Source organism: Staurois parvus, unplaced genomic scaffold, assembly GCF_062004578.1.
Source record: "Staurois parvus isolate SC_StPar_1 unplaced genomic scaffold, SC_StPar_1.0 ptg000796l, whole genome shotgun sequence".
NCBI lineage: Eukaryota > Metazoa > Chordata > Amphibia > Anura > Ranidae > Staurois > Staurois parvus.
Genome location: NW_028318592.1, coordinates 1,393,573 through 1,411,047, shown reverse-complemented (window position 1 = coordinate 1,411,047; position 17,475 = coordinate 1,393,573). Strand labels below are relative to the sequence as shown.

At 46.7% G+C, this 17,475-nt stretch overlaps 1 protein-coding gene across 3 annotated transcripts in view; it reads right to left on the bottom strand.

Annotated features, from left to right (window-relative positions):
• The window catches only part of LOC149444254 (cysteine--tRNA ligase, cytoplasmic-like), a 93,338-nt gene that overhangs the window by 25,423 nt on the left and 50,440 nt on the right, over window positions 1–17,475 (bottom strand). For all 3 annotated transcript variants that reach the window (XM_089654764.1, XM_089654762.1, XM_089654763.1), the window contains 4 exons: window positions 14,283–14,381; window positions 12,694–12,843; window positions 5,531–5,671; window positions 1,464–1,552 (listed from right to left, as the gene is read on the bottom strand). In XM_089654764.1, the coding sequence (XP_089510890.1) occupies window positions 1,464–1,552; window positions 5,531–5,671; window positions 12,694–12,843; window positions 14,283–14,381 (479 nt within the window). The remainder of the gene's footprint in view (window positions 1–1,463; window positions 1,553–5,530; window positions 5,672–12,693; window positions 12,844–14,282; window positions 14,382–17,475) is intronic.

Genomic DNA, 17,475 nt, shown 5'->3' with positions numbered 1-17,475 from the left:
GAGCGAGAGGGAAGGGGGAGAGAGAGAGCGAGAGCGAGGGAAGGGGGAGAGAGAGAGCGAGAGGGAAGGGGGGGGGAGAGCGAGAGAGAGGGAAGGGGGAGAGAGAGAGAGAGAGAGAGAGGGAAGGGGGGAGGGAGAGAGAGAGAGAGAGAGAGAGAGAGGGAAGGGGGAGAGAGAGAGAGAGAGAGAGGGAAGGGGGAGAGAGAGAGCGAGAGAGAGGGAAGGGGGAGAGAGAGAGCGAGAGAGAGGGAAGGGGGAGAGAGAGAGCGAGAGAGAGGAAGGGGGAGAGAGAGAGAGAGAGAGGGAAGGGGGAGAGAGCGAGAGAGAGGGAAGGGGGGGGCGAGAGAGAGGGAAGGGGGAGAGAGCGAGAGAGAGGGAAGGGGGAGAGAACGAGAGAGAGGGAAGGGGGAGAGAGAGCGAGAGAGAGGGAAGGGGGAGAGAGCGAGAGAAGGAGAGCGAGAGAAGGAGAGCGAGAGAAGGGGGAGAGAGCGAGAGAAGGAGAGCGAGAGAAGGAGAGCGAGAGAAGGAGAGCGAGAGAAGGAGAGCGAGAGAAGGGGGGAGAGAGCGAGAGAAGGGGGAGAGAGCGAGAGAAGGTGGAGAGAGCGAGAGAAGGGGGAGAGAGCGAGAGAAGGTGGAGAGAGCGAGAGAAGGTGGAGAGAGCGAGAGAAGGGGGAGAGAGCGAGAGCGAGAGAAGGGGGAGAGAGCGAGAGTGAGAGAGGGAGGGGGAGAGCGAGGGAGGGGGAGAGCAAGGGAGGGGGAGAGCGAGGGAGGGGGAGAGCGCGAGGGAGGGGGAGAGCGCGAGGGAGGGGGAGAGCGCGAGGGAGGGAGAGAGCGCGAGGGAGGGGGAGAGCGCGAGGGAGGGGGAGAGCGAGGGAGGAGGGGGAGAGCGAGGGAGGAGGGGGAGCGAGGGAGAGAGCGAGGGAGAGAGAGAGGGGGAGAGCGAGGGAGAGAGAGAGGGGAGAGGGAGGGAGCGAGATGAGAGAGAGGGGAGAGGGGGAGAGCGAGATGAGAGAGAGAGGGGAGGGAGAGGGGGGGAGAGGGGGGGGGAGAGAGAGGGGAGAGAGAGAGAGGGAGGGGAGAGAGAGAGAGAGGGAGGGGAGAGAGAGAGAGAGGGAGGGGAGAGAGAGAGGGAGGGGAGAGAGAGAGGGAGGGGAGAGAGAGAGAGAGGGAGGGGGGAGAGAGAGAGGGAGGGGAGAGAGAGAGAGGGAGGGGAGAGAGAGAGAGGGAGGGGAGAGAGAGAGAGAGGGGGGGGGAGAGAGAGAGAGAGGGGGGGGAGAGAGAGAGAGAGGGGGGGAGAGAGAGGCGAGAGAGAAGAGAGAGAAAAAGAAAAAGAAAAAAGGGAGAGAGAAAGAGTGAGGAGATAAAAAGAAAGAAAAGAATACAAAGAACAAGAAACAGAAGTCACACTACAGCATGAACAACAGGCAGACAGGAATGAGGTTGGGGGTAGAAGGCTGACTTACCCATAACCATTCTGCACAATTCTCTGCACAAATTCTACAATTTCTGGCACATATTCACTAACCCGTGTAAGAACATCTGGTGGTTGAACCTGACAAAAGAAAAAAAAAAAAAGGAGTAATAGAATATTTTAAATGGCTTTAAATGCAACAGCTATATATTAATTTTCACTTAAAGTGATTCTAAAGGTTTGGGTTTTTTTTTTTTAGGAAAATAACAAACATATCTATACTTACCTACTGTGTGTAGTGGTTTTGCAGAGAGCAGCCTGGATCCTCCTCTTCTCGGGTCCCCCGCAGGCTCTCCTGGCTCCTCCTTTCTGTCTGATGCCCCCACAATGCTATGGCTACTGGCTGTGAATGACAATGGCTCCCGCTTACTATCTCAGCCAATGAGGAGGCAGAGACCCGGGATAGCCAAGGCTGTCATTCACATCACTGGATCGCGATGAGGCTCAGGAAAGTATTGAGGGGGCTGGGGGCACTGCTGCACACAGAAGGTTATTTTACCTTCATGCATAGAATACATGATGGTAAAAAACCTTGAGCCTTTACAAACCACTTTAAATGTGAAACCTCTTTAACCTCTTTGCGCCGGCCACACGCAAATGCGGCCTCCCAGCGTCTGGGGATTAACATCGAGCGGCCCGCACATTTGCGTGCAATTAAGAAAAACATATGTACCCAGCACACATATCCGGTACTCACAGAAAGGTCTCGATCTCCTCTTTCGATCGGGACCTTTCCCGATCATGTGACCGCTCTGACAGTGAATCACGGCAGTCACATGAGCCTAAAACCCCGCCTCCCGGCTTCTGAAACCCTTAAAGCGCCAGGGCCAAGGGGTTAAGTACTATAAAAGTTCTTATTTTAGGACTAGTAGATATTCAGCATAAACCTAATTAGTTTTAAAAGTGCTCCCTCCCCTGTCCAAACACCTATGCAGACTAATCTGTACATGAACGATGTGGATACTTACCTATTTTCAGCCCACTCCAGTCCGCTCACATGATCTGGCTCCCCTTTGTCACCCAGTGGCAGTTACAGGGGAGAGCAAGGAGCACCCATTGGGACATGGGAGCCTATGGGTGACGTGACAGCTCCCAGTCGTTGTTTAGTGCTTTCTCCATTCCCCTGAACGCCAATGCTACTCTAGAAATATTGCAGCTGTGCTAAAAGTCGGGAAAGGGTTTTCAATTTACCATGAAACTTAATTTATATTTGAATATTTACATTTTGTAATCTGTAACCTACCGCTAAAAGTACTATAGAGGGCTGGGCTCAGAACACACTAGCGTGCACTATCCTGGGCTCAGGTTCAGGGTTCAGCAAGTAAATCAGCCAACAGCATACAAACGCCAGGCTGTAAATTTCATCAGTAAGTAGGCCGTGTCTCCAGAGTGAGTTTAACCCCTCGCCTACCGGGCACTTATACCCCCTTCCTGCCCAGGCCAAGTTTCAGCTTTCAGCGCTGTCACACTTTGAATGACAATTGCGAGGTCATGCAACACTGTACCCATATAAAATTGTTATAATTTTTTTTGAGACAGAGCTTTCTTTTGGCGGTATTTATTCACCACTGGGTTTTTTATTTTTTTGCTATATACCGTATTTTTCGCTCCATAAGACGCACTTTTTTCCCCCCAAAAAAGGGGGGGAAATGTCAGTGCGTCTTATGGAGCGAACATGGAGCGGCCGGTCCGGTATTTCCACCGTCGCCGTGTCAGAATACTGGGCTGCTCAGCTATGCAGTAGGACCTTACCTGTTCCTCTATCCAGCGGCGCGCTGTCTTCCCGGCTTCTGTAGTGTGCGTGACAGCCGGGTCCCAAGTGCGCATGCGTAAGAAGCGGTGCTCTTTGTGAATGGTAAGGTGGTACCTAGGACACATGAGAGATCCCAGAAGCCGCCGGACCAATTACAACGCGCAGCGCTTCTCGCTTATGCGCACTGGGCATCCGGCTGTCCGCCGAGCGCCCACACTACAGAAGCCGGGTAGACAGCACACGGCTGGATAGAGGAACAGGTAAGATCAAAGAACAACTCCGCGGAAGTAAGAGCGGGTACCTGTCAAATTCAGGTACCCGCTCCCCCTCCCTCCCCAAAGGTCAGCAGTCATCTCCTGTACTGTGTCCGCAGTCTCCGGTCCATCTCCTGTACTGTGTCCGCAGTCTCCGGTCCATCTCCTGTACTGTGTCCGCAGTCTCCGGTCCATCTCCTGTACTGTGTCCGCAGTCTCTGGTCATCGCCTGTACTGTGTCCGCAGTCTCTGGTCATCCCCTGTACTGTGTCCGCAGTCTCTGGTCATCTCCTGTACTGTGTCCGCAGTCTCTGGTCCATCTACTGTACTGTGTCCGCAGTCTCTGGTCCATCTACTGTACTGTGTCCGCAGTCTCTGGTCATCGCCTGTACTGTGTCCGCAGTCTCTGGTCATCTCCTGTACTGTGTCCGCAGTCTCTGGTCATCTCCTGTACTGTGTCCGCAGTCTCTGGTCCATCTCCTGTACTGTGTCCGCAGTCTCTGGTCATCCCCTGTACTGTGTCCGCAGTCTCTGGTCCATCCCCTGTACTGTGTCCGCAGTCTCTGGTCCATCTCCTGTACTGTGTCCGCAGTCTCTGGTCCATCTCCTGTACTGTGTCCGCAGTCTCCGGTCATCTCCTGTACTGTGTCCGCAGTCTCTGGTCCATCTCCTGTACTGTGTCCGCAGTCTCTGGTCATCCCCTGTACTGTGTCCGCAGTCTCTGGTCATCCCCTGTACTGTGTCCGCAGTCTCTGGTCCATCTCCTGTACTGTGTCCGCAGTCTCTGGTCATCTCCTGTACTGTGTCCGCAGTCTCTGGTCATCTCCTGTACTATGTCTGCAGACTCTGGTCATCCCCTGTACTGTCCGCAGTCTCTGGTCATCTCCTGTACTGTGTCCGCAGTCTCTGGTCATCTCCTGTACTGTGTCCGCAGTCTCTGGTCATCTCCTGTACTGTGTCCACAGACTCTGGTCATCTCCTGTACTATGTTTGCAGTCCATTAGTTCAGAATTTTTTTTTTCCCCTGTTTTCTGCCTCTAAAACCTAGGTGCGTCTTATGGTCAGGTGCGTCTTATGGAGCGAAAAATACGGTAAATGAAAAAGTCCAAACGTTTTGAAAAAAGTGTTTGTCTTAAAAAAAAAATTTGCAAATAAATAATCATCTTTCGTCATAAATCTTGGCCAAAAAGTATTTTTTTAGTAAAACAAAAATAACCCAAATTAGTTTATAACCAAAAATTATAATTTCACTTCCGGGGTTTTTTATTTTTTACTAAACAAACCAAAAACAACTGAAAATTTTGAAAAAAAAAATATTTTTTCTTAGTTTTTGTTATAAAATTTTGTAAACAAGTGATTTTCCTCCTTCACTGATGTGCGCTAATGAGGCTGCAGTGATTGGCACTGATAGGTGGCAATGATGGGCGCTGATGAGGAAGCACTGGTAGGTGGCACTGATGGGCTTTGAGGCATCACTGATGTACACTGAAAGTCAGCACTCATATATGGCACTGATAGGCGGCTCTGACGGCACTGTTAGGCGGCACAGCCCGTCCAGACAGAGTGATTCCTGTGGACACAATCACTTGCCAGTCACGTGCACCTTTGCAATTTCTGTTTAGACACAGGGGAGTTTATGCTGTTGTAGTGGCAGTCATCAATTTTGGTGAGTTTTGAATTCACAGAGAGATGGTGACGGCATTTGTGAATTATTTTACTGCAAGCAAGAGCTCTTTTATGATGATGGATTGTCATTATCAAGTTTTTTTTCACTGAACTTTTGATTCTATGGACGTTTATTTTGATGTTTTTTGAATTTCTGTCATATGTCCTTTGATTATATGTTTTACTACATACACAATTTTATATGATTGGCTCTACACTTTTATTCTTTATGCACATTGATTTAGGTGTGGTATACTACCTAGTGGTGTCAGCTCCCTCACACTTTCAGATTCAGAGCGGATATCATTTGTTTTATTTTACTAGCATTTCTAATATAGCACAGCGATAGGTAAGGAAATATTCTATGACAATAGGAACTTTACTCACATTCAGCGCATCCATGTCTTTGTGGTACTCTCCTTCCCAGAATTGGGGCAGCTCCGAGAAGATGGAGTTGTCTGTCACTTCTCCTCCTTTCTGGGCATCCAGCCAATCAGAGAGTAAATCTGCCGATTCCTTCAGTAAAATCTAGATTACATAGCAAAAAAAAAAAAAAGGAAAAATGGTATAAGGGTCCTACAGGAAAATATATACACTTCGCTCACTGGAGACTAGTAAGGGTTCATTTTAAGCAGGGTGGATAAAAATCAAATGATTAAAAAAAAAATAAATAATTGGATTTTTTTAATTTAAATCGGATTTTTTTAATTTAAATCAATTTTTTTATTTAAATCAATTTTTTTTATTTAAAATCGATTTTTTTTAAATAAAATGCTTTTTGAGGAATACAGTTGCAAGAAAAAGTATGTGAACCCCTTTGGGATTACGTGGAGTTTTGCATGAATTGGGCATAAAATGTGCTCTGAACGTCATCTAAGTCACAACAATAGAAGAACACAGTCTGCTGAACATAATACTACACAAACATTAGATGTTGCCATGGTTTAATTGCACATAACATGTAAACATTCACAGTGCAGGGAGGAAAAAGTATGTGAACCTTTGGACTTAATAACTGGTTGACCCTCCTTTGGCAGCAATAACCTCAACCAAACGTTTCCTGTAGTTGCAGATCAGACCTGCACAATGATCTGGAGTCATTTTGGACCACTCCTCTTCACAAAACTGTCTCAGTGTAGCAATATTCTTGGGATGTCTGGTGTGAATCGCTCTCTTAAGGTCATGCCACAGCATTTCAATTGGGTTGAGGTCAGGACTCTGACTGGGCCACTCCAGAAGGCGTATTCTGTGCTGTTGCACCCATTGTTTTGTTGAATTACTTGTATGCTTTGGGTCATTGTCCTGTTGCATCACCCATCCTCTGCGGAGCTTCAGTTGGCGGACAGATGGTCGTACGTTTTCCTGCAAAATGTCTTGATAAACTCTGGAATTCATTTTCCCATCAATGATAACAATCCGTCCAGGCCCTGAGGCAGCAAAGCAGTCCCAAACCATGATGCTCCCTCCGCCATGTTTTACAGTGGGGATGAGGTTTTGATGTTGGTGTGCTGTGCCTTTTTTTCTCCACACATAGTGCTGTGTGTTCTTCCCAAACAACTCAATCTTGGTTTCATCTGTCCACAGTATATTTTGCCAATAGTGCTGTGGAACATCCAGGTGCTCTTTTGCAAACTTCAAACGTGCTGCAATATTCTTTTTGGACAGCAATGGCTTCCTCCGTGGTGTCCCCCCATGTACTCCATTCTTGTTTAATGTTTTCCTTATTGTAGATGTGTCAACAAAAATGTTAGAATGTGCCAGAGATTTCTGTAGGTCTTTAGCTGACACTCTGGGATTCTTCTTTACCTCATGCAGCATTCTGCACTGTGCTCTTGTAGTCATTTTTACAGGACGACCACGCCTAGGGAGAGTAGCAACAGTGCTAAACTTTCTCCATTTGTAGACAGTCTGTCTTACCGTGGACACATGAACATCAAGGCTTTTGGAGATACTTTTGTAACCCTTTCCAGCTTCATGCAAGTCAACAATTCTTGATCGTAGGTCTTCTGAGAGCTCTTTTCTGCAAGGCATGGTTCACATCAGACAGTGCTTCTTGAAATCAGTAAACCCAAAACAGGTGTGTGTTTTTTAAGGGCAGGACAGCTGTCAGCAACACATCCAATATCATCACACTGATTGGAGTCAAGGTTGGCTCACTCCTGGCTCCAATTAGCTCTGGGAGAAGTCATTAAGCTAGGGCCTCACATACTTTTTCCTCCCTGCACTGTGAATGTTTACATGTTATGTGCAATTAAACCATGGCAACATCTAATGTTTGTGTAGTATTATGTTCAGCAGACTGTGTTCTTCTATTGTTGTGACTTAGATGATGTTCAGAGCACATTTTATGCCCAATTCATGCAAAACTCCACGTAATCCCAAGGGGTTCACATACTTTTTCTTGCAACTGTATATATTACCATCCAAAGGTTATTCCATCATGAAATAAAGATTAGTTTTTTAATTATGTAGAATAAGGCTGTATATGTTTCATTTTTTTGGTAAATAAATTCCATGAATCCATTCACAATGTCATGCTCTTCCAGAGGTTTGTGTAAGATTATTGGGCAGTTTCTCTGCCTACAAGATATTATCACAGATGATTGGATTACTTTTGCAGTTCTCAAAACTGAATTTGACTCAGCGGAGATCACATGCCTCTTCTTCACAGCAAAAATGTTATAACATGAACAGAGTTAAGAAAAAGACCTTCATCCTAACTTCTACAAACCTATGAATACAGAATCAACCCCTTCAGTGCTAAGTTTCAAGAAGTTCAGTGAATATAATAGAAACTATATTTTTCTGATTGTTTGGAGTGGAATAGATCTGCACAAGAAGAAAGTGAAGCTAAGTGTGAGGAGGAAGGGGCTGACAGTCTAAGTTTCTTAAAATATATATATTTTGTTTAGCCAAATTAGTTAACAAACATGGATGTTTAAGCCAATCACATATGCTGGAATGTTATTGTTTCAGTTGAATAAATCTATTTAAATTGTTATTATTAAGGCAATGATTATTTTTCTCCTTCCTAACTACAACAGAAAAGTTGTCCAAATATGAATGATTAACCTAATAAACTGGGGATAAAAAAACTAATATGAAAAGTTGTTATTCTAAAAATCTTCATCTACTTGTATATTAAAGTTATAGCAGCAAGAATTAGTCTTTATGTAGAAAACTAGGATTTAAATCCAGCCTTACTGACTAGTGATTTAAATCGTGATTTAAATCAGTTTAATTTAAATCAAATCCACCCTGATTTTAAGGGATACAAATCACCCGGTGTCTTCTTTTTAACACATTACATAGCACTCCACACCTATCAATCACCCAGATCACATCCTGTTATACTTACTACTGACATCCTGGTGGAAGGGGACGGGTTGAAGCAAATTAGTGGCACAAAAAGATGCAAATTAGATTGCCTCTTAATTAGCAAAGTCTATGCAGCAATACTTCTTTATATTTGTGATCTCTGTGCCTGCATTCTGGAGCAGGCAACTAAGAAAGCTTTACAAAGTTCGGGGTAAGATTTTTCACTCTAGATGACACATTTTTTTTTCTGAACAAACATTGAAGAAATGGTCAGCATCAGGCTTCGGTCTGCTGCAGCGTTACGTAAAGTGATGGTAAATGCTCGATTTTTAAAAAAAAAAAAAAAAAAAAAAAACATCTCATATTTACCTGCTCTATGAAATGGGTTTCAGCAGAGCAGCCCTGATCCTCCTCTTCTCAGTGTCCCCTGTTGGTTCTCCTGGCTCCTCCCCCTCACCAGCCGCCTGTTATGGGGCTAATGACACACAGAGCGGTGCTTGGCCCTGCTACCTCTTCAATGGCTGTGATTGACAGCAGCAGGAGCCATTGGTAAATAATTACTATTTAATCTGGAAGTCCAGTCAAACACTAACTATACTTAAATCGACTCCCACCCCCATTTCTAAGCCTATTCCATCTACCCTGTGAAAGGAAAGATCTGTATACTAACCTATTCCGAGGGCACTCCGGTCTGGTCACATGATCGGGTCCCAGTGTCAGCTTCAGTGTATAGGAGGAGCAGCCGACAACGGATGCCTCATAGTAAGCCTATGGATGCAATTTCGTCTCTTCACTGAAGCCAGCGCTGGGACCTGAACATGTGACTGGACAGGAGCGCCCTCAGCATAGGCAAGTATACAGATCAGATCCTGCTCCTCTCTGTGCAACTGCGGCACCCCTGGTCTCCACCTCTTAGTCCCAGCATTCAGCAGACTCCAGTCATCCTCTGGTCCTCCTCCAGACCCTGCACGTTCTGCTTCCCAGCTCTGCCCCCAGCTTTTTCTCGGCAGCAGCACAAGGTAAGGGATGTGCACTGTGATGCAAGGGAGGGTGGGGCGTTCTTGTTTTCTGATGTAATGCTCTGGACATCTATTATACAGTATCTCACTGGAGTACAACCCTCACATTTCTGTAAATATTTTATTCTATCTTTTCATGTGACAACACTGAAGAAATGACATTTTGCTACAATGTGACGTAGTGAGCTTGTACAACAGTGTAAGCTCAACACACCGCCATTAATGTCTAAACCGCTGGCAACAAAAGTTGAGTCCACCCCAAGTGACAAGGTCCAAATTGGGCCCAAAGTGTCAATATTTTGTGTGGCCGCCATTATTTTCCAGCACTGCCTTAACCCTCTTGGGCATGGAGTTCACCAGAGCTTCACAGGTTGCCACTGGAGTCCTCTTCCACTCCTCCATGACGACATCACGGAGCTGGTGGATGTTAGAGACCTTACGCTCCTCCACCTTCCGTTTGAGGATGCCCCACAGATGCTCAATAGGGTTTAGGTCTGGAGACATGCTTGGCCAGTCCATCACCTTTACCCTCCGCTTCTTTAGCAAGGCAGTGGTCGTCTTGGAGGTGTGTTTGGGGTCGTTATGTTGGAATACTGTCCTGTGGCCCAGTCTCCGAAGGGAGGGGATCATGCTCTGCTTCAGTATGTCACGGTACATGTTGGCATTCATGGTTCCCTCAAAGAACTGTAGCTCCCCAGTGCCGGCAGCACTCATGCAGCCCCAGACCATGACACTCCCACCACCATGCTTGACTGTAGGCAAGACACTTGTCTTTGTACTCCTCACCTGGTTGCCGCCACACACACCTGACACCATCTGAACCAAATCAGTTGATCTTGGTGTCATCAGACCACAGGACGTGGTTCCAGTAATCCATGTCCTTAGTCTGCTTGTCTTCAACAAACTGTTTGCGGGCTTTCTTGTGCATCATCTTTAGAAGAGGTTTCCTTCTGGGACGACAGCCATGCAGACTAATTTGATGCAGTGTGCGGCGTATGGTCTGAGCACTGACAGGCTGACCCCCCACCCCTTCAACCTCTGCAGCAATGCTGGCAGCAATCATACATCTATTTCCCAAAGACATCCTGTGGATATGACGCTGAGCACGTGCACTCAACTTCTTTGGTCAACCATGGCGAGGCCTGTTCTGAGTAGAACCTGTCCTGTTAAACCACTGTATGGTCTTGGCCACCATGCTGCAGCTCAGTTTCAGGGTCTTGGCAATCTTCTTATAGCCTAGGCCAGTGATGGCAAACCTTTTTGAGCCCGAGTGCCCAAACTGCAACACAATACCAACTTTATTTCAAAAGTGCTAACACTGGAATTAATCACTTGCCTACCGGGCACTTCTACCCCCTTCCTGCCCAGGACAATTTTCAGCTTTCAGTGCTGTTGCACTTAACAATGACAATTGTGCGGTCATGCAACACTGTAACCATATGCAATTTTTATCATTTTTTCACACAAATAGAGCTTTTTTTGGTGGTATTTAATCACCACTGGGTGTTTTATTTTTTGCACTATAAATGAAAAGAGCAAAAAATTTAAAACATAAAAGGCTTCCTTTGCTTCTATTCTAAAATTTTGCAAACAGGTAATATTTCTTCTTTGATGTGCGTTGGTGAGGCTGCACTGATAGGCAGCACTGATGGGCATTGATTAGGCGGCACAGATAGGTTGCACTGATGAGGCGGCACTGGTGAGCATTGATGAGTAGGCACTGATGATGCACTGACATGCAGGAAATGATGGGCACTGACTGATAGCACCAACTGGAGGCACTGACAGACGGCACTGACCGGCGGCACTGCTGGGCATCATTGATGGGTGGCACTGATGGGCAGCACTAAGGAGGTGTCACAGATAGGTGGCACTGATAATGGGTACTGATAGACAGCACTGTTAGGTGGCACTGACTGACATCACTGCTGGGCACTGACTGGCGGCACTGCTGGGCACTGACTGGCACAACCGCTGGGCACTGACTGGTGGCACTGACTGGCAGCACTGCTGGGCTGCACTGATGGGCACTGGTGGGTGGCACTGGTGGGCACAGGTGGGCGGAACTTGTGTGCACTGCTGGGCACCGATCATCAGGGAACTGCTGTTCCCTGCTCTGACAACTGCCGGTTTTCGGCAGTACTTTCCTCACGATCTGACAGCGTGAGGAAAGTGCAGCCGAGAACCGGCATTTGCATTTCCCGGTGATCAGCGTGTCATTGGACACGCTGTGATTGGCCTTTTACCACGTCGCGTGATCAGCTGTGTCCGTAGGACACAGATCGCCCGGTGCGCTCCCCCGGGGGTGCGCAGGAGAGCTCGTTCTTCCTCTTCTTCCTGGCATGCCCACTGAGATGACTCTGCGTGCCAGCTCTGACACGCGTGCCATAGGTTCGCCATCACTGGCCTAGGCCATCTTTATGTAGGAGCAACAATTCTTTTTTTCAGATCCTCGGAGAGTTCTTTGCTATGAGGTGCCATGTTGAGCTTCCAGTGATCAGTATGAGAGAGTGAGAGCGATAACACCATATTTAACACACCAGCTCCCCATTCACAGCTGAGATCTTGTAACACGAACGAGTCACATGACACCGGGGAGAGAAAATGGCTAATTAGACATTAATGGCTGTGTTGAGTTATTTTGAGGGGACAGCAAATTTACATGTTATACAATCTGTACACTGACTACGTCACATTGTAGCAAAGTGTCATTTATTCAGTGTTGTCACATGAAAAGATAGAATCAAATATTTACAAAAATTTGAGGGGTGTACTCACTTCTGGGAGATACTGTACAACCAGCCCTTTGTGGGCAACAATAATGCTGATGCAGCCTGCAATGAAATTGAGTTTGACACCCCTGTTCTAGTGGGCTCGGCCAGGTATGGATCATGCATAGTTACATTGGTCCAATCCGGACCAATAAAAACATGTCATACCTGGAATCTTTCTTTAAAGGTATAAGCTTTCAAGATAAAAGTCAGATTCCTGCGTCAAGCTTCATATATTTCTGCACTAGCAGAGAAAAATCACAAACTGCTTTTTAGTCTGTCAGTAATATACACACATATAATGCATCTGAGAACAACAGCTATGGCGATGGTAGTAAGATGTGCAGGAAAAAAGTGCAAAACGCTCTGTGCATGGTGAGTGAAGTAACCTGCATGAAGCACTGTGTGCACTTAGCCAGACGGGTCATGTGACCAGACTGACCTGTGCAGAACTCTTAATATCCTCCGGAGGGTCCGATTTACTGATCGCTTCTTCCAAAGGATGGATGGCAGCTGTCACTGCATCGTGGATCTTCTTCAGCATCTGCTTCTTGTCCGGGTCGGTAGTCTCATTCAACTTTCGCACAAATGGCTGGGGTGACACAATGATACAACAAAGAAACGTTATGTCTGTGCCTTCTTTGGTGCTATATCAAAATACGCTTGAAATATAATATACAGGTTTACAAAGGAACTCCAGGAGCTTTAGTTTTAAACTGTACATTAGATGATGGCTAGTAAGCTTTCTTTACATGAAATACAAGCCAAAAATGAAAACCCCCCAATTAAAAGTACATTTCTACAAAATAGGGATAGGACATATTCGTCTTTAAAATATTTGCCACACCAAAACTGACTTTATTAGTTTTAGATAAGACCTAAAGTGGTAGTAAAGTCTTTTTTTATGTTTTACATACAGGTAAGCATTTAACCACTTCCCGTACGGCCCATGTACATAAAACGGACGGACGGGAGTAGTGCAGGAGTGGGTTGCCGTTCATAAATGGCACCCGCTTTTTCTGGCTGTGCACGCTCCCTGGGAGCGCGCGGCACCGCGATCCGGTGCCCGCTGTGTCCTCCAGGTCCCGATCATGTGATCACTGATTGGCCAATCAGTGATCACATGAATAGTAGTAAGCAAGATGTCACTTTTAGCCTGTGATGGCTCCCTGGAAGCGCGCGGCACCACGATCCAGTGCCCACTGTGTCTCTGTGTGAGGTCCCGCTGTGTGAGGTCCAGCTGATGTGATCACTGATTGGCCAATCAATGATCACATGAATAGTAGTAAGCAAGATGTCACTTTTAGCCTGTGATGGCTCCCTGGAAGCGCGCGGCACCACGATCCAGTGCCCACTGTGTCTCTGTGTGAGGTCCCGCTGTGTGAGGTCCAGCTGATGTGATCACTGATTGGCCAATCAGTGATCACATGAATAGTAGTAAGCAAGATGTCACTTTTGACATCATTGCTTACTACTAGTGAAATCTGTGAATGATCACAGAGATCACATGGTACAGGGCTACTCACAACAGCCTTTTACCATGTGAGAAGCTGTGACCAATCACAGTTCTCACAGTATTTCTCAATGGCTGCAAGAATGCAGCCAGAGAGAAGGAGAAATGATTGCTTTTACAGCCTTTATGGGTGTAAAAGCAATCAGTGTAAAAAAAAAAAAAAAAAAAAAAAATCTTCATCACCCCCCACAAGTAGTACACTGTACTGCTAGGGTGACAGTATGTTTTAAAAAAAAAACAAAAACAAAAAAAAACAAAATAAATATATAAAAAAAAAATAAGTAAAAATGTAAAAAAAATTTTTTTTAAATGATAATTTTTGGTTATACAGGCATATGGGGAAAATACATGTGATGCAGAGATGTTCTGCACATTTTTTCCCCAAGTTTACACTTTAAACCACACTAGAGGAAATATCAGCTGAGGTTCTGTGGCATTTTCTTCAAGAGAAATGTATGTAGGCTGAGTATGCTCTACATGTCCCCAGAAACAGCAGCTGCAGAACACTTTGCACATACCACCAGGGCGGTCTTCACATCCTTCAGTAATGCATCCGGCTGAGGTTGGTTCTCTTTGTACTGCTGGAACAAATAGTTCTGCCTGGCTCGTTTAATTATCTGCATATTTAAAGAAAGGAAAAATTTTTAAAATGAAAAAACTGTAATTAACATATCACATAGACATAGTAAGGGAAAAGCCGCTTTCTGCTCTAATGTCATTGTGTGAGTCTATGCAGTGTCTTGTCTCTCCCATGGCATCAGTCTGTACAGTGTCTCTTTACTGGGCCCTTTGTGATATCTGTGCAATGTGACCTCCCTGGGCCCCCGGCTTTAATTTGTGCAGTCTCCTGCCTGGAGCCCCAGCTTCTGTCTGTGTAGTGTCTCCTCCCCGGGCCCCCGGCTTCAGTCTGTGCAGTGTCTCCTGCCCCGGGCCCCTGGCTTCAGTCTGTGCAGTGTCTCCTGCCCGGGCCCCCCGCTTTAGTCCATGCAGTGTCTCCTCCCCGGGCCCCTGGCTTCAGTCTGTGCAGTGTTTCCTCCCCGGGCCCCTGGCTTCAGTCTGTGCATTGTCTCCTGCCCCGAGCCCCCCGCTTCAGTCTGTGCAGTGTCTCCTGCCCCGAGCCCCCCGCTTCAGTCTGTGCAGTGTCTCCTCCCCGGGCCCCCGACTTCAGTCTGTGCAGTGTCTCCTCCCCAGGCCCCTGAATTCAGTCTGTGCAGTGTCTCCTCCCCGGGCCACTGGCTTCAGTCTGTGCAGTGTCTCCTGCCCGGGCCCCCCGCTTTAGTCCATGCAGTGTCTCCTCCCCTGGCCCCTGGCTTCAGTCTGTGCAGTGTTTTTTCTCCCCGGGCCCCTGGCTTCAGTCTGTGCATTGTCTCCTGCCCCGAGCCCCCCGCTTCAGTCTGTGCAGTGTCTCCTGCCCCGAGCCCCCCGACTTCAGTCTGTGCAGTGTCTCCTCCCCAGGCCCCCGACTTCAGTCTGTGCAGTGTCTCCTCCCCAGGCCCCCGACTTCAGTCTGTGCAGTGTCTCCTCCCCGGGCCCCTGGCTTTAGTCTGTGCAGTGTTTCCTCCCCGGGCCCCTGACCTTAGTCTGTGCAGTGTCTCCTCCCTGGGCCCCTGGCTTCAGTGTGTGCAGTGCCTCCCCCTCCCCCGGGCCCCTGGCTTCAGTGTGTGCAGTGCCTCCCCCTCCCCCCGGGCCCCTGGCTTCAGTTTGTGTAATGTCTCCTCTCTAGCTCCTAATGTCAACCTGTGACGCAACTCTTTTCTGAGCCCCTTTAAATAAATCCCTGATCTGCGCTCTTCCGAGATTACAGCAGCTATATCACTCCTGTAAAGAAGAGCGCATTCTTACTAAATCAGGCTAAAGAATATGCAATTTCTATGGGTGGAAGAAAAGAAAATAGCTATATTCCCTCATCAACACAGTCAATGTTGATCGGGGAATCCCTCCCGCAGCGCTATTGTGTTGTGTTGGCCTTCCCCGATGGCATTACACAATGATCACTACTGGCGGCAATAGCAATAGTGATTTCACAAGTGTAATAAAAGCGCCACACCCTTAATACTTTAACCCCTTGACGCCGACGTAACACAAATATGCGGCCTCACGGACCTGGGCTTTTTTCCGTGGGGCCGCATATTTGCGTACCTGTCTTTGTGCTGGGAGCGCGCCGCTCGGCGCGCTCCCAGCACCAAGACCGCGGTGTCACTGAGAGCCCCGGGTCCCGTTCTAACGATCGGGACCCGGGACTCCCGATTCCGGGTCACGTGATCGCTGTGATAGCCTCTGATTGGCTATCACAGTGATCAATCACTGTGCAGCCCGGCCCCCTTGTTTTCTCTCTCTCTATGAATGGAGAAGAGAGATACATTGTATCTCTCGAACTCCTGACACAGAGAGAGAAAAAAAAGTTTGTAAAAAAAAAAAAAAAGATAAATAAATATTAAAAAATAAAAGAAAAAATAAAGAAAAATACCTAGATCAAGGTTTGATCTAGTTCAGTACCAGGGTTAGTGTTTGGGTCAAGGTCAGGGTCAAAGGTCAGGGTCAAGGGCAAAGGTCAGGGTCAAAGGTCAGGATTTAAAAAAAAAATTGGTGTCAGTTAGTGTTAATGTCAATGTCAGTGACAGTGTGTTTTATATAAAAAAAAAAAAGACAAAAACAAAATGCGCACTGTTGTTTCTGGACTGTACTACGGGTACAAACAACAAATAACATACACATATATGATATCGCTGCGATCGTCAAGAACTGGAGAATGTATTTTGAGTTGTTCTTTGGTGGTAGGTTATGGTCGTAACTAGAAACACACAGTTAAATTTAAAAAAATGATTTTTTTTACTATTTTGGCCCAGTTTTCCTTTAATAATAAAAAAAAATTAGGAGCTATCCATGACCATTTACCACCAAATGAAAGCCCAATTTGTCCTGAAAAAAAACAAGGTATAATCCACCTGGATGTACAAAGTAGTTGTGACGATATGTACGGTTTTACTAACACGTCAACGTTGCAGAATTGTGCTTAGGCATTTAGATTTGTTTTACCCTTAGGCGTGAAGGGGTTAAAGCAGCAATTCCACCTCAAAGAAACCAAATAAATTTCTTAGTGCTATAACTTCATTTAAGTTATAGCAATAGTGACTGTATTTAAAAAATCTGACAAGCTGGTTGTAGTAAAGTCGATCGATGGATTGACTTCAGTATAACCAGCCTGCCCATACATGGACTGAATCTCGGCCAGTCCATGCTGATCCGGCCAAGATTTGATCCAACTAGAGAATAGTCCAGATTTACCAAAGATTCTTTCATAAGACACTTCAGAAAATGCAGCCCATTGCATGTTCAGTCTTGGTTCACTTATATGCGGTGCAGTATATCGCATGTGATTCACACAGGAACCGCACCGCATTCCTGTGCGGATCACATGCGATTTGTGTGCGGTGCGATTGGAGCCATACAATTTGTATGTCTCTAATCGCACCGCACCCGCACCAAAAACCAGCAAGACCCTTTTTTGGTCCGCACTAGAATTGGATCGCATGGGTATTCACACCTATGTGATCCAATTTTGCACATCGCACTGCATTTCGCAGACCACTTTCGGGGTGTTGTTGAGTTAACATACACACCCGCAGCGGTTCGCATGAACAGGGTGCGATTCTGATGCGGTGCGGAATTTGCACTGAAAATGCTGCAAATTTTGCACCGCATCAGTGTGAA